Genomic DNA, 24,749 nt, shown 5'->3' on the forward strand with positions numbered 1-24,749 from the left:
GGATCAGATACAGGTGACCAGACAGCGGGAATCTGGGCGCAGACTCTCACCATCCTGACTATCTATGGTCACCAGCTGTTATATAGTGGGTGCAAATATTCCCAAACCTTTGACTTTTAGCCTCCGTCCTCACTTAGATCTATGGTCGGCGTAATAAGTAAGAAGCGATCAGTGAAGACTACGTGCTGTGGCGTGTCCAGACACCGATATTCAGAGCCATAAAACGGACCCCTGCACTGAGTGGACCCCACTGTGAGCGGCATACAGGCTGTAATGCATTGCTCTGGGGACTCACCTGGCGTGGTGGTATTCGGGGCGCCCTTCGTTGGTCCCTGGCCGTTGCCATTTACAGCGCTCCATTCGGTGCCAGGCTGCAGCTGAGGTTTGATGTTGTGAATTCCCGCCCCTGGCAAAAACAAGGAGACAAGAACATCAGCACAAAGCGCACTTCAGCTGTCAGAGGGCCTCGAGACAAACACTGGATCCATTGTGCATCTGGATGTGATCTATAGAGACGCAGGGTGGGCACGGCAGAGCGGGTATTATTAAAGGGACAGGGTCACTATATCGTAGCTGCGTTGTCTCTGCAGGACGAGTTCAGGATAGTGTCACTTTGCTGATACCTTCCCTTTAACATCGGGGCGGATTATTTGCAGCAGGATGAATAATTACCGGATGGCGCTTTGCCCTGGGACGCAGTCTTCATGTTGGGCAAGGTCTGGGACTTCAGCGGCACGTCAGGCACTTGTGTGGTTGCAGGGCCCTCGGTGTATGGAGGTTTCACCAGCAGGTCGGGCCTCGAAGGCAGACGTGGCATGGTGGCGGACTGGATGTAAGGGCCGACAGCCGCCACTCTGCTGGAACCGCCCGCTACCTGCTGAGGTATATTCCCGTCAGATGAAATCTAAATTGAAGAGAGGTGGCAAGGTATTCAACCCAAAAAAAAAAAAAAATAAGGCAACAATGCAGAAGATGGCGGCATGCATGATGGGCGAGGGCCGGCAAAGCAGGCAAATACCCGGCCAATATAACCGATCAGAAGCTGATTACACATCTACGCTGCACTCAGAGTGGGGAGAACACCGTCAGCCGGGGACGCAGATGATTGGCAGACAGCCCAGTAATGTATGTGCCCCCCGCCTATACATCTGCAGCTGGCAGAACGACGCACATCCTCTGGATGGCCCCCCCGACCCTCTCAGCCCGGATTCAGCACAGAGAAATCATTGCATAATGGAAAATTATGCAAGTTTCTAATAGTGAGGGTCTGGGAAATTAACATCTGATTTCAAGGTCTCTGCTTGCAGTCAGTGAAAAAGAAGAACATCTGAGGGTTTGTTGCAATTATGTATTGCCTCAATCACAAACTGTACACAACCTGGACTGCAGGCGGGTAACTTCTCATAACGTAGACCAACTATTCACTGGACAAGTAACTGTTAGATCGGTGTGGGACCGGCTGCTTGAAACCCCACCGATTTCCTGAAGAGGGGTATTATGCAATGTGGCCATTCAGCCGATTCTCTTCGGAGGCATCTGGTTGCACGTGCGACCTGCTGCTCAATTCTGACCGAGTGCAGTGCGCTGCTTGGCTATCTTCAAATGCTCTTGATACATAGACTAAAGTCAGCCAAATTCCTCTCAGGGGGATCGGACGACCATCTAAGGTGTACGCAAAGTCTTGAGGCCTAAATAGAATGGGGGTGATCTCGATACCGAAAAACGTAGTGGGTCCTAGCATCGCGATCCACAATGATCACTTTCCCACTGGACAGATAATAAAGCCGTCTACAGCAATTAACTGAAAGCAAGCAGAGATCTTGAAAATAGGGAGAACTGAAGCACAATGTGCAGAAATTAAAGGATTATGAGCGGTTATCTGGCAAAAGTGAGCGGTGACGACAAGGAAACCACCACATCGGAAGTGAGCGGCTCTGGATGGCACCGGATACCACCTTAAAGCTTAAGTAAACCCCTTTAACACATAAAGGGACAAAATATGAGAACGGGTCTATGGAGGAGCCCCATACACATCACACAGCAGATGTAGTTGCCTTTTGTGCATGTGGTGCCATTCACAGCAGTGCTTTCTGCGCCCGTTCACCGTCATTTCGCCCTTCACCGGGCATGAAAAACAAAAACACACTGCCGCCAAAGAACTGCCAGGCGGCAAGGTGGAGGCCGCACAACACAAGCACACGAGCCGACATGTGAACCCGCCGCGGTATATCAGGACGGCTGCAAATAGCCAAATACATTATCCCCAGGGCCACACGCCCTACACCCGCGCTGATTTATAGACGAGCGCGGCTTATTATTAACCAGGACATATGTAAATGAAGGCATGGGAACTCGTCAGGATCTATTCTAGGGAGGTTATTAATAGGAGGCGAACAGTGCTACAGGTTTAGTGTCCCTTTAATTAATGAGTGGGAGTTCATTAGGGAGGCAGCGCAGGGCGGGGGGGGGGGTCACCACAAGATGTTCTCACGGTGCGGCACTTACTGGGACGTTCTCCTTCTGCTGCAGAGCCACTTTCTTCTTCCAGAGCCGGTCCCGCAGCTCGGTCACACGCTTGTCCATGGCGGCCACCTCGGAGTTGCGCTTGTTCAGGCTCTCCCGCTGCTGCTGCAGTTTGGCATTCTGCTCCTGATTCAGCTTGTTCCTCAACTGAATGGAGTCACACAACGACAAACACTTAAGACGGAGGAGCTCCAAAAAGACGGGCGAAGCGAAGCCCTGCATGCTAATCGTCCAGGCCGAGCACAGCTTCATTTCCTGAAAAACCCTGAAATCTACCTATACGGGGGATATTGTGGGATCGCCAAACCACAGAGGCGCGAGCACCCAGCAATTACGGGGCTAAGAATAACGGCCATCTCCCAGACCGACACAGGCTGCACCAATTCTGGATGTTTTTCTGGGGGGTGAAAAAGTGTCTGATCTGAACACGGTGGGAGCTGGGGGTCCAAATAAAAACCTTATATTCAGGAGAAATTACATCAATAGCCCACCCATACAGTGCAGACACGTTCCAGACCCACTCCTGGTGCTAGCAGCCATTAAAGAGTGGGGTACCCCGCAGACAATGAACCATCCCACTATTAACCCGAGACGTCCTGATGTTTTTATGAGCATTTATCCCATTTTCCTAGTCACTTAATTCCTTATATTTCTTAAGATCTCTGCTGTCGGTCAATAGGAAGCGCCCTAGTTATGTGACCATGCATTATTATTATTATTATGCCTGACTTGTTATAGCTGTCAGGGTGGTAGAATAGTCACACATCCCTTTAATATGGCATGTCTTAATCTAAATTGGCATGTAAAAGTTAGGGCACCCCTGGTCAAAATTACTGTTATTGTGAACAGTTAAGCAAGTTGAAGATGAAATGATATCTAAAAAGGACTAAACGTTAAAGATAACACATTTCCTTTGCATTTTTTGGCAAAAATATATATATAAAATTGTCATTTTTTACATTGTAAAAATTACAAAAGGGAAAATGTGCATATGAACATTTTTGGCACCCTTGGAGATTTGTGTTCTCAGATAATTTTGACCAAGGTTTCTTTCAGACGTTAATTAGCCCGTCAGGGCTACGGTTTTTTCATTATAGTCGTTAGGAAAGGCCGGGTAATGCAAATATCTCAGTTTATAAAAACCCAGCCTCTTCTAACCTTGTGTCAAAAAACAGCAGCCATGGGTTCTTCTAAGCAGCTTCTTAGTACTCTGAGAATGGAACTGGTGGAGGCCACAAAGCAGGAGAAAGCTACAGGAAGATAGCAAAGTGTTTTCAAGTTGCCCTTTCCTCAGTTTGAAATGTAAGATATGGCAGTTACTAGGAACAGTGGAGGTCAAGATAAGGTCTGGAAGACCAAGCAAAATTTCAGTAAGAGCTGCTCGCCGGATTGCTTGAGAAGCAAATCAGAACCCCCGCTTGACTGCAAAAGACCTTCAGAAAGATTTAGCAGACTCTGGAGTTGTGGTACATTGTTCTACTGTTCAGAGACACCGGGACAAGTATGGCCTTAATGGAAGAGTCATCAGAAGAAAACCTCTCCTGCGTCCTCACCATAAAATTCAGCGTGAGAAGTATGCAAAAGTACATCTAAAGAAGCCTGAAGCATTTTGGAAACAAGTCCTGTTGACAGATGAGGTTAAAATAGAAATCTTTGGCCACAATGCTCAAAAGTATGCGTGGGGAAAATAAAAGAGCACAGAATTTCAGGTAAAGAACATCTCGCCAACCATTAAGCATGGTGATGGATCAATCATGCTTTGGTGTTGTTTTGCAGCCAATGGCACGGGGAACATTTCACGGGTAGAGGGAAGAATGGATTCAATAAAATTTCAACAAATTCTTGATGCAAACATAACATCTGTAAAAAAGCTGAAGGTAAAAAGCTGAAGGCGTCTACAAATGGATAATGATCCTAAACACACGGCAAAATCCACAACAGACAACCTCAAAAGGCGCAAGCTGACAGTTTTACAATGGCCCTCACAGTCCCCTGATCTGGACATAATTGAAAATCTGTGGCTAGATCTCAAAATAGCAGAGAAAGAAAAACGACCCAGGAATCTCACAGAACCGGAGGAATTCTACAAAGAAGAATGGAGGAAAATCTATAAAACAAGAAGTTAAAAACTCTCTGGGTACAAAAAGTGTTTACAAGCTGTGAAACTTGCAAAAAGGGGGTGCTACAAGGTACTAATAATGCATGGTTCCCAAATTTTTGCATTGGCCCATTTTCCTTTATGTATTTATTAAAATGTAAAAGAGAATACATGTCTTTGCCTAAAATACAAAGGAAATTTATCACTTTAGCCCTTTTAGAGATCATTTCATCTTCAACATGCTTAACTGTTAGTGATGAGCGAGTATACTCGTTGCTTGGGTTTCCCTGAGCATGCTCGGGTGTTCCGAGTATTTTGGCGTGCTCGGAGATTTAGTTTTCGTTGTCTAATCTGCATGATTTGCGACTTGTAAACAGGCTGAATACATGTGGGAATTCCCTAATAAACAGGCATTCCACACATGTATTCAAGCTGTTTAGCAGCCGCAAATCATGCAGATGAAATGACGAAAACAATCTCCGAGCACTCCAAAATACTCAGAGGACACCCGAGCATGCTCGGGAAAACCCGAGCAACGAGTATACTCTGTCATCATTATTAACTGTTCATAACTATTTTGATCAGAGGTGCCAAAACTTTTACATGCCACTGTATATGAGGACACCACTGAAAAGAAGGGCTGGTACTGAGCTCGGAGACAACAGTTATCACAAATTTAATTCAATATTTTCATGAAAAAAAATTGTTGTTTAATAGCTGTTAGGTCACAAAGGGAAACCTGAGCTCTGCTCCAGCCACGCCCTCAGTGAAAGCCTGCGAGTCCTGCTCCAGCCACGCCCTCAGTGAAAGCCTGCGAGTCCTGCTCCAGCCACGCCCTCAGTGAAAGTCTGCGAGTCCTGCTCCAGCCACGCCCTCAGTGAAAGCCTGCGAATCCTGCTCCAGCCACGCCCTCAGTGAAAGCCTGCGAGTCCTGCTCCAGCCACGCCCTCAGTGAAAGCCTGCGAGTCCTGCTCCAGCCACGCCCTCAGTGAAAGCCTGCGAGTCCTGCTCCAGCCATGCCCTCAGTGAAAGCCTGCGAGTCCTGCTCCAGCCACGCACTCAGTGAAAGCCTGCGAGACCTGCTCCAGCCACGCACTCAGTGAAAGCCTGCGAGACCTGCTCCAGCCACGCCCTCAGTGAAAGCCTGCGAGACCTGCTCCAGCCACGCCCTCAGTGAAAGCCTGCGAATCCTGCTCCAGCCACACACTCAGTGAAAGCCCGCGAGTCCTGCTCCAGCCACGCCCTCAGTGAAAGCCTGTGAGACCTGCTCCTGCCACGCACTCAGTGAAAGCCCGCGAGTCCTGCTCCTCTCACTCACACAGAGAAGCCTGTGAATCCTGCTACTCCACCTCACACAGAGAAAGCCTGCGAGTCCTACTTTCCTCCCCCTATCTGATGAACTTCCTTTAATGACAGACACAGGCTGTGTATGGAAGCAAATTTTCAATGTGCAAAAAAAACCCCAAAGGGAACGAAACACTAAAGCAGGATAATGTGAGGGTCTCAGAATTTGGATCCCCACCAATCACAAAGTAGACAACTAGTATAAGCCGTGGATGACTGCCCGTTAATTTGGGCTAGAAGCGTTGGTGAAGCAGCAGCTCTATTCCATGGGACATTAACGCATCTCCATCACTGACCTGAAGCTCTTTGTAGAGACGATCAAGCTCGGCCACGGCAGACTGGTTGTCGTGATAACCCTCAATCCGTCCATTCTTCAGCATTTCCAGCTGGCGGCTCATTTCTTCTACTCTGGACACGGCCACCATGAGCTCTTTCTGCTTCTGCTGGAACATGTTATTCATTTGTTCAATTTCCTCCACTGCAACAACATGGGAGAGGAAGAAAAGATTATTAAACAGGTGAAATTACACAAAATTTACTAAAGATGGAAAAAGAAGCAACGAGCAATGAATCCATATAGGTGCTCACCTAGTCTGCCATTGCTGAGCCTCTTCTGCTCCACGTGACCCTTCAATGCCCGCACTTTCTTCAGCTTTGCCTCCTGGTTTTCTGCAATCTCCCGAAGACGTTTCAGCTTTTCCTGCTCACTGGTCTGCTGCTGCTGACGCTGATCCTGCTGCTTCAGGTACTTCAAACGCTGTTCCTACAGTTATCACATGGAACATGTTATTAGCAAAACCCCCATCATAGTGAGCAGTACACACATTACTGATCCTGAGTTACATCCTGTATTATACCCCAGAGCTGCACTCACTATTCTGCTGGTGCAGTCAATGTGTACATACATTACATTACTGATCCTGAGTTACATCCTGTATTATACTCCAGAGCTGCACTCACTATTCTGCTGGTACAGTCACTGTGTACATACATTACATTACTGATCCTCAGTTACATCCTGTATTATACGAGCTGCACTCCCAATTCTGCTGGTGCATTCACTGTGTACATACATTACTGATCCTGAGTTACATCCTGTATTATGCGCCACAGCAGCACTCACTATTCTGCTGGTGCAGTCACTGTGTACATACATTACTGATCCTGAGTTACATCCTGTATTATCCTCCAGAGCTGCACTCACTATTCTGCTGGTACAGTCACTGTGTACATACATTACATTACTGATCCTCAGTTACATCCTGTATTATACGAGCTGCACTCCCAATTCTGCTGGTGCATTCACTGTGTACATACATTACTGATCCTGAGTTACATCCTGTATTATGCGCCACAACAGCACTCACTATTCTGCTGGTGCAGTCACTGTGTACATACATTACTGATCCTGAGTTACATCCTGTATTATCCTCCAGAGCTGCACTCACTATTCTGCTGGTACAGTCACTGTGTACATACATTACTGATCCCGAGTTACATCCTGTATTATCCTCCAGAGCTGCACTCACTATTCTGCTGGTACAGTCACTGTGTACATACATTACATTACTGATCCTCAGTTACATCCTGTATTATACGAGCTGCACTCCCAATTCTGCTGGTGCATTCACTGTGTACATACATTACTGATCCTGAGTTACATCCTGTATTATGCGCCACAGCAGCACTCACTATTCTGCTGGTGCAGTCACTGTGTACATACAATACATTACTGAACCGGAGTTACCTCCTGTATTATACCCAAGAGCTGCACTCACTATTCTGCTGGTGCAGTCACTGTGTACACACATTACTGATCCTGAGTTACATCCTGTATTATGCTCCACAGCTGCACTCACTATTCTGCTGGTGCAGTCACTGTGTACATACATTACTGAACCTGAGTTACCTCCTGTGTTATACCGCAGAGCTGCACTCACTATTCTGCTGGTGCAGTCACTGAGTACATACATTACTGATCCTGAGTTACATCCTGTATTATACTCCAGAGCTACACTCACTATTCTGCTGCTGCACTCACGTACCTTTGTGGCCAGCATTAGCTGCTGGGCCTCGATCTGTTGCTGTTGTCTCGCTGCCATCTCCTGCAGTTCAGCCAGAGTCATGTCCATTCTGGGGCCGTTCACCTATTTAAGGCAATGGAATCAGTCACTGCTGCGCTCTTCTTATTTGCTGAACTCCCACTACCAGCTTAATGTATCCCCCATGTAGGAAGGGGAACAGACAGAGGTCTGGTGACGTCCATTATACTTACCCCATTTTCAATCCTCCGGTCAGATGGAACCTTCACCCCATTTCGCTTCACATTGGGATCATAGGCTCTCTGCAGATTTCCTAAAATGGTTAAAGCAAGGACATGTTATCTAAGTACATAGATAAAACCCCCAAGATGTATTACACTTATAGCACTGCAGCGGGGGGGATTATGGATTACTGGATGCCGGATTAAGAGCATCTTAACAGAGCAACATTCGCCTCCCTTACTAGACTTGGAAGTAAGTTTCAGCTTCGCAGGCAGGTGATCCTATCTACACGGATGACTGACACCCAGAGGTTTCTGTACATTCAATGCACATCCACCTGCGCAAAAATCAAAGCGCGGCACACAACGAACTGTAGGGGGCAGTACTGAGCACTCGTAGGTGACTACTGGGTGGCACCAATAGAGGTGCAATATTTAAAAGGAAAGTTCAACTTTGCCAACTTTGCTTTGCAGCCTATTAAAAAGCCATTGTCTCTATCCTGGTACATGGGGCGACATCTGCTGGATGTCATACTAGTTTGGAGCTTTGCAGTCTCCGTCTCCCCTCTCTTAGCATCCGTCCCACAGAAAGACAAAACCAAAAAAACTGAAGTTGCATGTCCTTTCTACCCCTCCGTCTATATACTGTATTATTGTAGACTGATCATATAAAAAAAAAAAAAAAAAAAAAGCACGAGCAATAAGAAAAAAAGCAGAATGGCAAAATCCAACAACACAACAACACACTCGCAAAAAACAAAGCGTACGTGCAAAATAAAATAAGCGGTACTGCAGAATCAAAACATAAAGGGATTGAGATCGAGCAAATGTGTGCAAAAAGAAAAAGGAGCAAGTGCAAAAACAACTGCAAAAAAGGGAAAGATCTCAAGACAGAAAAAAAGTTATATTGAGGAGCACTCACCGGATTCTCTAGATGAGGGGCGCTCGTGTCGCAGGTAGAATCGGACCTCATTCCTCTGCATGCCGTACTTTTGCAGAACATCAAGCATGCGCTCGTTGTCGGCCACAGGGCATTCTGGAACACAAAGTTAATGGCACGTTCAAAGGAAGAACTTCTACACGAGCTGCACAAATGTCTTTCCTGTCTTGGAGGGGGCAGGGGATACACTGCACACCGTACACACTTCACACCGTACACACCCCAACAACACCGAGCACAAAATAATGGTGGCAAAGGGCATTTCCCTCTCTGAATTTCTACTCGTCTTTCTCCACCTCATACAACACGTCATGAGCTCTAGGATACAGCTTCTACATGCAAAACAAAAGAAAAAAAAATGAAAACTTTGAAATATTTTTAGAAAAAAAAAAATAGTTAAAAGCTACAGAAGGGCCTAGATATTGCCGAATTCCAAGATGTCTGCCGAGACCCTGACCTAGCAGCTGTGCTACCTGTGAGTCCTCACCGTGTGACTGGAGGTAAATGCAGTCTTATATGTCTTACAAGTTCTGGAATAACTGGATGACCTTCCCACTGGGCACCCGATGCGGAGCGTTACGTGGCACTGCCCAGCATGTGTTTCCTGCAGAGCATTTATTTATAGGCCTTCTGATAGCTACACATTATGTATGTCATCATGGATCGCACAGATCGTTACTGATCAGCTGTGGATGGAAGAGCAGAATTACACTAGATGCTGCTCCACCAGCACAGCCCTCACATTCTTCCCATGAATAAAGAGACTTACGGGCATGGAGCAATGTGCTTTATCCTGCCAAAAGCTAAACCTGCCAACACAAAGGCCCTTTCTTCTCCGCTGGTTCCACAGAACAGGACACGCACTATTTCCCAGTTATCATCTGCACATAACTCCCCCTCCCGTCCAAGGCTCTGCATAATGCGGATTTATGGGGTGTATACAAAGTGTTCAATCATACGATGCCGAAAATAGCCGGGAAGCAGTCAGCGACCAATGTCACACGCCGACACATCCCCGACCTTGCTCCACTGACAGGACATGGTCATCTGTAGGTGACCACTATATCATCACATTACTGCATTCCCAGAACTATAGGTTCTACCTAAAACAGAAAAAAAGGTTTCCAGACCCATTTTATACTTTCCTGGTGTCATAGGGTACTAGCAGGGTTAATGCCCACATTTCCTGGTGTCCTGGGGTACTAACGGGGTTAATGCCCACATTTCCTGGTCTCCTGGGGTACTAGCGGGGTTAATGCCCACTTTCCTGGTCTCCTGGGGTACTAGCGGGGTTAATGCCCACTTTCCTGGTCTCCTGGGGTACTAGCGGGGTTAATGCCCACTTTCCTGGTCTCCTGGGGTACTAGCGGGGTTAATGCCCACTTTCCTGGTGTCCTGGGGTACTAGCGGGGTTAATGCCCACTTTCCTGGTGTCCTGGGGTACTAGCGGGGTTAATGCCCACTTTCCTGGTGTCCTGGGGTACTAGCGGGGTTAATGCCCACTTTCCTGGTGTCCTGGGGTACTAGCGGGGTTAATGCCCACTTTCCTGGTTTCCTGGGGTACTAGCGGGGTTAATGCCCACTTTCCTGGTTTCCTGGGGTACTAGCGGGGTTAATGCCCACTTTCCTGGTTTCCTGGGGTACTAGCGGGGTTAATGCCCACTTTCCTGGTGTCCTCGGGTACTAGTGGGGTTAATGCACACTTTCCTGATGTCCTAGGGTACTAGTGAGCTTAATGCAAACTTTCCTGGTGTCCTTGGGTACTAGCGGGGTTAATGCCCACTTTCCTGGTGTAGTGTGCTGGAAGGATTAACCAGTATCCTATATCGGTAGATAAGCTGACCTAGGAGGACAGAATACCAGTTTCTCTTGTTTTCTAGTGTAGTGTATTAGATCCTGGTGGTCTAGGATAGCTGAAATGTAGTTTCAGAATCACTAGTGGTCTAGTGTAGTGAAAGGGCTCACTGCCGGGTTCCCTGGTGATCTAGTGTAGTGGAAAGGTTCACTGCCTGCTTCTGTGGTGGTCTAGTTAAGTGGAAAGGTTCAGTTGCAGCTTCCTTGGGAAATCTACAGTAGTGGTGGTGTTCACTGCCAGCTTCCCTGGTAGTTGAGAGTAGTGCAAGAAATTAGTGCAAGCTTCCTTAGTGGTTTAGGAGAGTTATACACCAGCTTCCCTAGTGGTCTAGTGTAGTGGAGGGGTTCACTGCCAGCTTCCCTGGTAGTCAAGGTAGTGCAGGAGTTATTATCAGCTCTGATGTAGTAGGATAAATGGAGGGTAATGTCAGAATCCCTGGTGGCCTAGTGCAATAAAGAACTTGAAAGATCAGAGATCAATGTAGAGCAGAGGTAGAGAGATGAGATGGGACTGAGCAGGGCAATTCATTTGCACTCAGCCTGATCATTATGGAAACAGTCGGTAATCTTCGACACACGACCAGTGAAGTCTACGGCTGCAGATCTCCAGATATATCCAGCATTTCCATGGCCTATACAGTCTGCAGCGTCCACGGACGCTCCATTCTCATACATACGATCCATACCTGTGCCGCGCCAGACTTCAGACAAGTGGCAGTCTGTCTCTCCGGGCTCCTTGCACAACTCTACCACGTCTTGACAGGTGGTCTCAGGGGTGACAGGCACCTCGCTAAAATGCTGCTCATTGTTACTCAGGTAGACCGTGAGAAACATCTAGAAGAAAACAGAAAAGAGAAGAACAAAAGCAGGTAAGTGACAGCGAAGAGCCATGAATATACCGCAGAGATGGAGCACAATACCGCCATACTGTCGTCTCCCTACAGGTGAACGGGAACCATATGGGGTCCCAATGTCTCCCCCCGCAGCCCCTGCTCCCATCTCTAATCTGCAGAGGACCAAGGAAGGAGGAATCCCTGGAGCAAGAGAACTAGAAATCTACTACAAATTTTGTGTTCTCTGCAACTCGTCTTCTCATGTAAATAAGGGAATAAATAGATCCCCGGCCGTATGGAAATGTCAGCCATCAGCAGAGCGCGCCAAGCAAACAGATACTGTCAGCACCGAAGGGATCCGCGAGAGCAAGCGGGGCGGCAGCCGAAGGCACCCGGATGTACAGCAGGATCTGCTCTGTGTATGGCACATGAGGGGGGGGGGACATTCTCCAGTGTAAGCAGCAACCTTAGCCATTGGACACCATACAAGTGATGAAGGGACCCTATGGCCTCTGTTGGGGTGGGAGAGGTTATGCAACAATGGAAAAAAATAAAAATCCCAAACTGCAAAAACAAAGTTTAAAAAAAGTATTGCACAATTTAGACGGAGGCCAGCCGGCGGGCGCCACAGACAGCAGAGGGTTTTACACTGTGTTCCATATTATTATGCAAAAAATATTTCCTCCTATTTTCTCTAAATTACCTATATGAATTGCAGGCATTGTTATTTTCCAGTCATCTAATATTTTAGTATAATTGCAATGTTTTTGAACAAACTGCCTATGAAAACAGTATATTTTTAAAAATAAACACTCAATTAATGTTCCAAATTATTATGCACAGCAGAGTTTAACCTTTTTATTTATATTTTGAACAAAAAAAATGGTCAGTTGTGAAGTTATAAGCATTATCAGCTTATTACAAAATGAAATCAAACAGTTTTCAAGTCAAAACTTTCTTCTCGGTGATGTTACATTTGCACATAGGACCCTTGTTGGAAAGAAGCTTCTGAACTCTCTCGTCCATTGAATTTGTCAGTTTTTGGATGGTTTGTGCTTCAGTTGTTTTGCATGTGGACAGAATCCCCTCCCAGAGCTGTCGCTTAGATGTGACCTGCCTCCCGCCATCATAGACACTCCTTCTGATGATGCTCCAGAGGTTCTCAATGGGGTTGAGGTCAGGGGAAGATGGTGGCCACACCATAAGTTTGTCCTCTTTTATGCCCATAGCAGCCAGAGATGCAGATGTGTTATTTGCAGCATGAGACGGTGCATTATCATGCATGAAAATGATCTTGCTGCGGAAAGCACGGTTCTTCCTCTTGGACCATGGCAGGAAGTGCTGTTTTCGAAACTCCACATAGATTATGGAGTTCATCTTTACCTCTTCAGGGATCCTAAAGGGGCCGACAATCTCTCTCCCCATGATTCCAGCACAAAACATTACTCCACCTCCTCCTTGTTGGCGCCTTAGCCGTGTTTTCATGGGGTGTCCATCAACCAGCCATCCTCCACTCCATCCATCTGGACCATCGAGCGTTGCTCGGCACTCATCAGTCTTCATGTCTCGTTTGGCCCACTGGAGCCGTTTCTGCTTGTGTGAAGTGGATAGAGGTGGTCGACAGGATGGCTTACGCACAGCTGCAAACCTCTGAAGGACCCTGCATCTTGTTGTTCGGGGGACGTTGGAGGCACCAGCAGCTTCAAAAACTTGTCTGCTGCTATGACAAGGCATTTTTGCAGCTGTTCTTTTAACCTGACGCAATTGCCTGTTGGAAAGAGTCCTCAATTTTTCCTTATCAGCACGCACACGTGTGTGCTGGGAATCGGCTACATACTTCTTGATTGTGCGATAATCACGATGAAGTGTCTTGGCAATGTTGAATGTAGTCATGCCTTGACCTAAATACTCCACAATTTGTTGCTTCTCAGCAGCCGACACATCCTTTTTCTTTCCCATTTTGGCAAAAAATGTAGGCTGCTTAATAATGTGGAACAGCCTTCTTAAGTAGTCTTGCCTTTATTTGGACACACCTGCCAAACTAATGTGCACAGGTATCTGCAATTGCTTTCAGTGATATAAAGAGCCCTGACACACATCACCATCAATGAGTGTAAATGACAAACAAAAAACATTCTAACCTTATCACTCCGAAACTTTTTGCATAATAATTTGGAACACAGTTTACTTTGTTGCCCCGGTCATATACATATATATATATATATATATATATATATATATATATATATATATATATATATATATATATATATATATATATACACACACACACATACACCAAGGCAGAGGGTTTTGCGCCATCACCTGTGCGTAGCGGCATTACAAGTGACGCCTGTTGCTGGCCGCAGCACAATGATTTCAGCTCTGTATGATTTCCGGAGGACACATGAGATGCACATTGTAGGGCGGCTGTACACACAGTAACACGCGGTGTGACACAAAGTAACACATTGTATCTTCCTACAGGCAATGATGTAACCAGTAACAAGGATACAGTGGTGCCGGCATGAGTCACCGAGCCGGGCACCTCCTCCCGATAACTGGTTCTTCCTGTCCTGTATATCGCTGCCCTATGTGGCTCGGAAAAATCCTCATCCGGAAGATAACAAATATATAATGTCATAAACATGGGAAAAATGGGCTAAGGGGTGCCCAAATACGACCAACGCCGGCAGAGCCAGGAAATCCTGTATCCGGCTGGGTGGCTCTCCCCCACAGAGGCCTTACCACCAGCCTGCACCCTCCAGCCCCCAAAGTTAGAGATTCCCCTATTTACAAGGACAGGGCCTTTAAAAACCCTAAAAAACCCTCTTCCAGGTGACCATTTGAAGACAAGAATGGGGGCACAGATATGAAGATGGGCAATACTGGCAGCATCAGACTGCTTTGTCAGTAGTCGAGGACTGATATAAGTGAGTCTAGAGTAAGAGTGGCCGGCTACTTTGGCCTGAAAAATATAGTGGTGTTCACTGATGTCCCTCATCCCCAATAAAACAAAAAGTACTTCTGTGCCAAGATATGTCCTCTTTTTATGATCAGCGGGGGTGTAACGTCTGAGACCCCCAATGATCCTGTGAACGAAGTGGGTGCAGCACTGGTGAAGTTTTCCCTGCACAGCACCTCCGCTGGCCTACCGAGGAACTGCAGCTGGCTCCATTCACTTATCAAAAGCAGCGTTGAAGCCCCTTCATTCTCTGGGATCCCAGAGGGAAGACCCCCACCGATCATAGCAGAAAGGGGGATTCCAATGACCAAGACATGTATTTAATCACTGTACAATGAAGGATATGCAACATTGTCATAGTGCGCGACTATTCTTCACTATTAGTAAGATCTCTGCTTGCTGTCCAGGCTGAAACATGTCGGGTCCGCAACCTTCTCACAGGAGGGTGCGCCACCATTGTATGCAGTTAGGTTTTTTTTTTAATCAGCAGATCATAGATTATATGTGCAGGTTGCATATTTGTCCACTACACCATGCGGGAGGGTATACGGTCACAAAGCCGACCATTAAAGGGTCATCTGAAATGGCGCAGGGCCACGTCCTCGGAGCAGGACGCACTAGGATAAGGCTGCAGGTTTGATAGTACATGAAGTCCTGGGCGGAGGGGGACAGGTCACAGTAGCACCGTGTGCTGTGTACATATCACAGCCTTATCTACGTGTCAGACATTCCAGGAACAGCTCTGTGCAGGAGGAGAGAGGTACATCACAGGATTAACGCACCACCACCCCAATTATCAGCGCCTGATCATGTTACCGGCAGCACGAGGGGAGATTCAGGTCTGATGGGGTCCGGTCTGGGAAATCACAAGCACCTCAATAATGGAATCTATGGGGCACTGGTGCGAGTAGGTCCTGGCATACATTTGTGTGCGGGTCTAACTCCGGTTAGGGAAGGGGGGGGGTGTCCTTTATCGTGAGCATGTACAGATATCCCGACATCGCCCTACTTCAGCTTCCTGTCACAGCCTGCACAGAACCTGCAGCTGCAGCCCCCTCCTCCTCCCAGCCTTCCTATTACTGCGCTACTACGGACAGATAACTTCTCCCTGCCAAAATCTTTTCTGAACAAAGATCCTGCAGAAATAGCAATAAAAAAGGGCACAACATGAAGCAGACACCACTTTCCATTTCTGTTTTTACAGGCTCTTTGTTTCCCTCCACATTCAAGCTTGATGTGTTCTGTGGTCATAACTTAGTAGAGAAGCTCAAAAAAGACAGATAAGGCCTCTTTCACACTTCCGTTTTTTACAGTCACAATCCGCCAGGTTTTGAAAAAAACGGATCCTCAATTTTTTTTTGAGGATCCGTTTTTTTTCCCCCCCATTGACTTGCATTAATGGCGGATTGTGACGGATTGCTATCCGTTGCATCTGTTTTTTTTGAGGATCCGCCAAAAGTTCCTGTCCGTCACCATCCTCAAAGATTTCAAAACGACACTCATTTAACCCGATATTCTTTCTGGGTGCCGGACAAAAAAAATTGTCTCTCTCTCTCTCTCTCTCTCAAAACGGATCCTGTGCCATCCGTTCACATCAGTTAACAACGGATCCGCTTTGGATGACTTTTTGGCGGATTTGAACTGATGCAAAAAAAAATTAAGTGTGAAAGAGGCTTAAGAGAGTTACTAACTCCCCATCAGACCATCATAACCAGCTGACTGATGGATTATCGGTTACAAGGAATCTGACACCAAGTTTCTGCCATGTAATCTGAGAGCAGCACGATATAGGGAAAGAGACCCTAATTCCAGCGATGTGTCACTTACTGGACTGTTTGCTGTCATTTTCATACAAATCCGTTTTCAATGCCGCAGATCTAGCAGAGCTCAGAGTGCAGAGCCCTGTAGACTCCGCCCACAGCATTGACTGAGGGTACACAAAAAGCCGGCAGAAAGCAGCCAATCAATGGTGGGAGTGGGGTTATACACAGCAGTTGACTAAGAGGCACAACATATCTAGTCCTCTAGTAATAACGGGTTAATAAAGAACTGAATGTATTGAAACAGCGGCACAAAGCCCAACAAGTACAGTAACATCAATGGAATCAGGGTCTCCGCACCTAGCAAAAACCTGACAACAGATTCCCTTTAACTTATTCTGCATCCAGCAAAAGACAGTGCAGCACGCACGTTATAGCAGGCAAAAAAATTAAAAAATTAAATTGCACGCATTAATTATATATAAGCCCTCATAGGGATTTTCATCTTATAAATGAACGACATATTGCTAGGATACAGACAATTATGATCGGCAGACATGTAACCTCTACGCCTCCCATGCTATGGAGAATGAAATGGGTTGAGGCACTGGATCCCCCTCTAATTTCTCTTTGTATGGCAATGCCCCCGGTTACCCAGAGAAGTGCCACATTCACTTTAGCTGGAATGCACTGCAGTCCCATGCAAAGCCAGGGTGCTGGGAGCCCCATTACCCTATTTTCACTCCCAGAGGTACAGTAGTAACCCCACTAATCAAACCCTGGCATCACTTTATAACACAGGAATTTCATCTTCCAGATTTCAGAGAAGTCATAACCGATTAGATCCGGAGGATGAGTAACTAGATCCCAAATTTACATTATAAGCGCCCAGGCACAATGATCAGAGACGTCCCGGGTATATCTACAGGGGTGGGTGAGGGGAGAAGATGCGAAGAGGAACAATCCAACAGGACGGACTAGAATTTCTTTGCTCCCGGTAAACAAGCAGTCTCCGGTGACAGCGACTGCCGGGGCCTGGAGATCAGGAATGTATTTGGTCATGTTAATTCTGCATACGAGCCGCACACCGGGTCCAGTGCCGCCCGGCTCATACCAGCGCTGGCTCGGCTCAGCTAGGCGGAGCGCAGGAAGACAGGCTGCAAAGCTGGCTCCATTGTTTGCCATGCCATTAGAAATTACAGCTTTTTCCTTTCAATTGTACTTAAGGAAAAACCCATTGTGTGCGCCCAAACGTGTTTACCAGGGAAAACAATGGCACTTGGGGGGGGGGGGGGGGGGGGAAACAACACGAAAGTAACTGCTGCTGGAGAAATAACATTAAATGGGTTCTAACAGTGGCCGCAAATCTCAGCTGGGAGAAGCAACCAACCTACAGACCCTAAATGTAAAAACCAATGCTTACATTCACCCCCAGGTAGCAGAGATCTGGCAAGGAGTGGAAACAAGGTGCAGAACAAGGCTGGGTGACAACCAAGACGGCGGCAATTCCAGCTATATCCCTCAGTGTCACTTCGCAGCTCATTACCGACCCCCATCAGAGCTGTAGACTTTCATAGGAGCTGGAAACGCCTTTTATTTGTGATCCCCCATGACTGATGCCCCATATAAAGAAGGGTATTGTTTGTCCAAGAAAACGCTTTTTATTCCCCCCCCCGCCATGAATCAAAGGGATGAATCAGCCTCCTGGGAGATCAATTATAGGTCAGCACAAAGAAAACTGAAGAGCAGCGCAGAATTCACAGGAGGAAAAGCCATGAAACATGGGGAAGATCCAACAACTCCACAGGTGGGGACGTCTTCTACAGCTCCGTATACACCGCACAGTCCATGAAGGTTAATAGCCCACAGAAGGGCAGAGACACGAAAATCCCCCCCTCCCCCCCCCCGATGTCCCCATAACACGGATGTACAGCACAGATACATCCTGTCCGGTCACTTATTTGCACCAAATTTGCAACTTTCTAATAGACCTGGAGTTTGTCCCCGTTTCCTCAGGGTTTTTTTTTTACCCCCTATATTTTTGGGGATTAAAATTTTGGTTTTCAGATATTCTTAATTTTGCACCAAATTTATTAGTTTTTTTTGCTCCCCACACTGTTTCGGTCCTCACCATTTTTCACATTCACTCCACTATTTGGGCTTTTGGTATTCAGATGTTTGCAGTGGATCCATCATTTCGATAGAATAAATAAAAAACACAATTGATGAATCAGGGCCTTTGTTTTTTTTTTCCCCCAGATCTTGTTGCTGCTTGCTGTCAGTGAATGTGATCACTAACGTTGACATCCAGGTGGTAAGAACCAGCAGAGACTGGATACTTCCGATAGCCAACGGCTTGTTACAGATGTATCCACAATGGTAAGTTTGGAATCCAGATTGATACATTGTAACAAGTTATCAGGGAGGTGAAGCATCAGGGCTTCAGGGTTCAGCTGCGACGCCTCCACCTGGTGCCACCGCTCTTTATTCAGCATACAATGGATGGAAACAGGGACCTACAAACCCAAACTACATATAATGGGGGCACACTGGATCATGGCTCCTGTTTTGCATCATGAACCAACCACAACCCATACGATAGGGGATGACTTCCTTTGGGCCTGACCGCTGGGGCCCCCGCAATCCCATAACCTGGGGCAGGGGCGAAGGCCGATCATGAGGACTTGAGCTCTATTCATTGACATAAGGTCATTATCTCTTCTTCCCACAACCTCATACAAGACTTCTCCCGTGCTTCCCCCCTACTCTGGAACTCTGTACCCCAACACATCAGACTCTCACCATCAACGGAAAAAGGACCTTAAGACCAACCTGTTCCGACAAGCCTACAGCCTGCAATGATCCTCGGTCTACTGAACCACCGCACGACCTGCTCTACCCTCTCCTAGTGTATCCTCACCCACCCCTGTAGACTGAGCCCTCGCGGGCAGGGTCCCCTCTCCTGATGTACTTGTGTGTCCCTTGTCTTACACATGTTTATTATACTTGTCTATATTTCCCCTTTTCACTTGTAAAGCGCCATGGAATAAATGGCGCTATATAAATGCATAATAATTCAGCTGAATGCAGGATTCGGGCGGTCCCATCAGAAGTGACTGGCGCAGCAGTGCACAAGATCACCTTGTGCTCCCTTCAGCCGGGACTCGTCTCCGGTCTCAGGATCGCTGGCGGCCCCCCACCAGTACTTCAACCTTGAGAATATCCCTTTAAATCAATGACATTTAAGGGGCCAGCACTAGACAAGAATTGACACCTGTAACCCTTCCCAAGAAATGCACAATGTGAGGATCGGCATAAAAAGCCCCCATACATATCAAAGGTCATCCGAATATGTATGGGGGCCTCAGTATCTGTTGGGGGAGAAAAGGGTCAGACAGTTTGCATTTTGACACCCAACACTTTTGTTATTCGGTTGACAAGTCTCCGTCAGGGGAGTCCGACCGGCTCCCCCCAACCAGCAACTTTCTCCTCTCTCCCCTTTGAAAACACAAACCATTCAGCCAATAGGCCAGATATGGAGGAGGTGGTGTGATGTGTCCCCATCCCCCCTTTCTATCCAGGACCCTCCTCAGGCCTCTGGTTTATGTCAGGTTTATAACCCATCCTGCCCTTATCTGCCCGGACATGGAGGTGGCCCCTGACCTGCTCTGCACCAGCCCTGGTGGTCACCACAGAACACAGGTAGTCACTGTCCAATTACTTGTGTACACAGAAATCCCAAAGTGTCAGGACCCATCTCCTCCTACAGATAAGAGGGGCTCATTCTATGTACACAGCTCTACTACACAAACACTGACAGCACAGAGTGGCCAGCCACAATCTATAGGAGCCCTACACAAAGTCCCTTATCTGCCATCTAAAGACACAAGATTACCTAATGGAACTGGATACAAACCATACAGAGGACACACACCACTGGAGGCCTGGTATCAATGGAGGAGGGAAGGAACCCTGGCACACTTCCACATGCCACCTCATATAGAAGTGACATACATATAAAGCAGAGAAGCAAAGTCACTGTGTACATGCATTATTCCCATCTGAAGTCCCCTCTGAAATGTAAAGTGCTGCGGAATATGTCGGCGCTATAGAAATAAAATGTATTATTATTATTATTAGCCATTCCGCATTTTACTCCAGAGCTGCACTCACTATTTCGCTGGTGCAGTCACTGTGTACATACATTACATTACTGATCCTGAGTTACATCCTTTATTATACTCCAGAGCTGCACTCACTATTCTGCTGGTGCAGTCACTGTGTACATACATTACATGACTGATCCTGAGTTACATCATGTATTATACTCCAGAGCTGCACTCACTAGTCTGCTGGTGCAGTCACTTTGTATATACATTACTGATCCTGAGTTACATCCTGTATTATACCCCAGAGCTGCACTCACTATTCTGCTGGTGGAGTCACTGTATACATATATTACAGATCCTGAGTTACATCCTGTATTATCCTCCAGAGCTGCACTCACTATTCTGCTGGTGCAGCCTCTGTGTACGTACATTACTGATCCTGACTTACATCCTGTATTATACCCCAGAGCTGCAATCACTATTCTGCTGGTGCAGTCACTGTGTACATACATTACATTACTGATCCTGAGTTACATCCTGTATTATACATTATACCCTAGAGTTGCACTCACTATTTTGCTGGTGCAGTCACTGTGTACATACATTACTGATCCTGAGTTACATCCTGTATTATCCTCCAGAGCTGCACTCACTATTCTGCTGGTGCAGTCACTGTGTACATACATTACTGATCCTGAGTTACATCCTGTATTATACTCCAGAGCTGCACTCACTATTCTGCTGGTGCAGTCACTGTGTACATACATTACATTACTGATCCTGAGTTACATCCTGTATTATAATAATAATAATAATAAATTTTATTTTTATAGCGCCGACATATTCCGCAGCACTTTACATTTCAGAGGGGATTTGTACAGACAATAGACATTACAGCATAACAATAATCACATACAGTAGATTATAACAAATACCAAGAGGAGTGAGGGCCCTGCTCGCAAGCTTACAGTCTATGAGGAAAGAGGTAGACACGAAAGGTGGGTGGTAACAGTTGCCCTGATTGTATGGACCAGCCATAATGTTAAGTGTGTAACAGTACAGACACAGAGGGCTAATGGATGCATAAAGCATGTGGGAACATGATGCTGGGAACCTGGTTATGGTAAAACTTTTGGCTCTGCCACACAGGGATAGGTTAGGTTAATGTGTTGAGGCGATAGGCCAGTCTGAATAAATGCGTTTTCAGGACACGCTTAAAATTGTGGGGACTGGGGACTAATCGTATTGACCTGGGAAGTGCATTCCAAAGAATTGGCGCGGCACGTGTAAAGTCTTGGAGACGGGAGTGGGAGGTTCTGACTATTGAGGATACTAACCTCAGGTCATCAGCAGAACGGAGGGCGCGGGTAGGGTGGTATACTGAAACAAGGGAGGAGATGTAGGGTGGTGCTGAGCCATGGAGGGCTTTGTGGGTGAGGGTAATAAGTTTATACTGAATTCTGGAGTGGATGGGTAGCCAGTGTAATGACTGGCACAAGGTAGAGGCATCGGTGTAACGATTGGTGAGGAATATGATCCTGGCTGCAGCATTCAAGAAAGATTGGAGAGGGGAGAGTTTTGTAAGAGGGAGACCGATTAGAAGAGAGTTACAATAGTCGAGATGAGAATGAATAAGAGAAACAGTAAGAGTTTTTGCAGAGTCAAAAGTAAGAAAAGGTCGAATTCTAGAAATGTTTTTGAGGTGCAGATGACAAGAGCGAGCCAGTGATCGAATGTGGGGGGCAAAGGAAAGCTCGGAATCAAGTATGACCCCAAGACAGCGGGCATGTTGCTGGGGAGTAATAGTGGAACCACAGACGGAAATGGCAATGTCGGGTGTAGGTACATTAGTAGCGGGAGGAAACACAAGGAGTTCAGTCTTTGATAGGTTCAGTTTCAGATATAGTGAGGACATGATATTAGACACAGCGTTTAGACAATCGCCAGTGTTTTCTAGAAAGGCTGGCGTGATGTCAGAAGAAGCGTATAATTGGGTGTCATCAGCATAGAGATGGTACTGGAAACCAAATCTACTGATTGTTTGACCAATAGGGGCAGTGTACAAGGAGAAGAGGAGGGGGCCTAGAACCGATCCTTGAGGAACCCCAACAGTAAGAGGAAGGTGAGAGGAGGAGGAACCGGCAAAAGAAACAGTAAAGGAGCGGTCGGAGAGATAGGAGGAGAACCAGGAGAGAACGGTGTCCTTGAGGCCAATGGAACGGAGCATAGTGAGGAGGAGCTGATGATCCACAGTGTCGAATGCTGCAGAGAGATCCAAGAGAATTAGCATGGAGTAATGACCATTTGATTTAGCTGTTAGCAGATCATTAGAGACTTTAGTGAGGGCAGTTTCAGTGGAGTGTAAAGAGCGGAAACCGGATTGGAGAGGGTCGAGAACAGAGTTTTCTGAGAGATAGCGGATAAGACGGGAGTGGACCAGGCGTTCCAGGAGTTTAGAGATGAAGGGAAGATTAGAGACAGGTCTATAGTTAGCGGCACAATTTTGGTCGAGGGATGGTTTTTTAAGTAGTGGATGTATGATGGCATGCTTAAATGAGGAGGGAAAAATACCAGAAGAGAGAGAGAGGTTAAATATTTTAGTTAGGTGAGGGGTGACAGCAGGGGAAAGGGACTGGAGGAGATGTGACGGAAATGGGTCACTGGTGCAAGTAGTTGGGCGAGAAGATGCAAGGAGCCTGCTTACTTCTTCTTCTGTGACTGGTTCAAAATCAGAGAGTGAGTTAGATGCAGTGGGGGAGGGAGGACAGTGCATGGTATGAGGGGATTTGGAGATAATTTCCTGTCGGATCTGGTCAATTTTTTCTTTGAAGTAATTGGCCAGATCGTCAGCTCGGAGCTCAGTGGTTGGGGCCTGTACTCTTGGATTGAGTAGAGAATGAAAAGTGTCAAAGAGACGTTTCGGGTTATTGGACAGTGAGATGATGAGGGTGTTGAAATAGGTTTGTTTGGAGAGGTGAAGGGCAGTGTTGTATGTTCTAAGCACAAACTTAAAATGGATGAAATCTTCGTGTAGATTGGATTTTCTCCACAGACGTTCGGCGCACCTGGAGCACCGCTGCAGGAAACGTGTTTGCACCGTGTGCCAGGGTTGTCGCCGTCTGCGTTGTGGTGTTCTATTTATAGGGGGTGCAAATTCATCCAGGGCAGTTTGAAGTGTTTCATTGTAATGCTTCAATGCAGAATCAGGACATGAGAGGGAGGAGATAGGGGCCAATGAAGACTGCAAGTTCTTCAGAAGTTTCTGGGTGTTAATGGCCTGTGTGTTTCTATAAGTCTGGACAGTGGGGGTGACCTGAGCAGCCTGGCAGTTCTTTATAGAGAATGATTATACTCCAGAGCTGCACTCACTATTCTGCTGGTGCAGTCACTGTGTACATACATTAGATTACTGATCCTGAGTTACATCCTGTATTATACTCCAGAGCTGCACTCACTATTCTGCTGGTGCAGCCACTATGTACATACATTACATTACTGATCCTGAGTTACATCCTGTATTATACATTATACCCTAGAACTGCACTCACTATTCTGCTGGTGCCGTCACTGTGTACATACATTACTGATCCTGAGTTACATCCTGTATTATACTCCAGAGCTGCACTCACTATTCTGCTGCTGCAGTCACTTCTCCTGTAATGACTGGAGTAGTAGAGGACATGGATGATGGGTGTTACAGGTGCAGTTACCCCTGTTGTTCCCACTTCTCCTGAGATCAGGACACAATGTCACTGGCTCCATTACACAGTGACTCTTCTCTGATCCTCCTACTGACAATCAGCTGATCCAATGCAGCAATTTACTGATCACCGGACTGAGAACAGGAGACGTCTCTTTACTGTAATTATCCCACAGGGGTGAGCAGCCTCTGAGGGGAGATAACAGGTTATATGGGCGCAGTCCCCCCCCCCACCTGTACACAGGAACAACAGTGATGTCACCTGATTATAAAACACAGGTGACACATAGGGGGGGGGAATCTACGGTGCACCCGAGAGAATAGGGGTGACCTGTAACATCTTGGCTCCCTGTATTGGGA

General features: G+C 46.7%; 1 protein-coding gene across 2 annotated transcripts in view; it reads right to left on the bottom strand.

Annotated features, from left to right (window-relative positions):
• The window catches only part of TP53BP2 (tumor protein p53 binding protein 2), a 42,347-nt gene that overhangs the window by 13,018 nt on the left and 4,580 nt on the right, over window positions 1-24,749 (bottom strand). The window contains exons 3-11 of one of the 2 annotated variants that reach the window (XM_073556396.1): window positions 11,709-11,856; window positions 9,151-9,264; window positions 8,241-8,320; window positions 8,011-8,112; window positions 6,554-6,728; window positions 6,262-6,443; window positions 2,506-2,670; window positions 673-877; window positions 296-406 (exon numbers count right to left, since the gene is read on the bottom strand). In XM_073556396.1, coding sequence (XP_073412497.1) covers window positions 296-406; window positions 673-877; window positions 2,506-2,670; window positions 6,262-6,443; window positions 6,554-6,728; window positions 8,011-8,112; window positions 8,241-8,320; window positions 9,151-9,264; window positions 11,709-11,856 — 1,282 coding nt within the window. Of the gene's footprint in view, window positions 1-295; window positions 407-672; window positions 905-2,505; window positions 2,671-6,261; window positions 6,444-6,553; window positions 6,729-8,010; window positions 8,113-8,240; window positions 8,321-9,150; window positions 9,265-11,708; window positions 11,857-24,749 lie in introns of both variants that reach the window. The other variant, XM_073556395.1, reaches the window with a different exon arrangement.

The sequence above is a fragment of the Dendrobates tinctorius genome, unplaced genomic scaffold (genome assembly GCF_039654945.1).
Source record: "Dendrobates tinctorius isolate UK_male_01 unplaced genomic scaffold, ASM3965494v1 ptg000232l, whole genome shotgun sequence".
Classification (NCBI taxonomy): domain Eukaryota; kingdom Metazoa; phylum Chordata; class Amphibia; order Anura; family Dendrobatidae; genus Dendrobates; species Dendrobates tinctorius.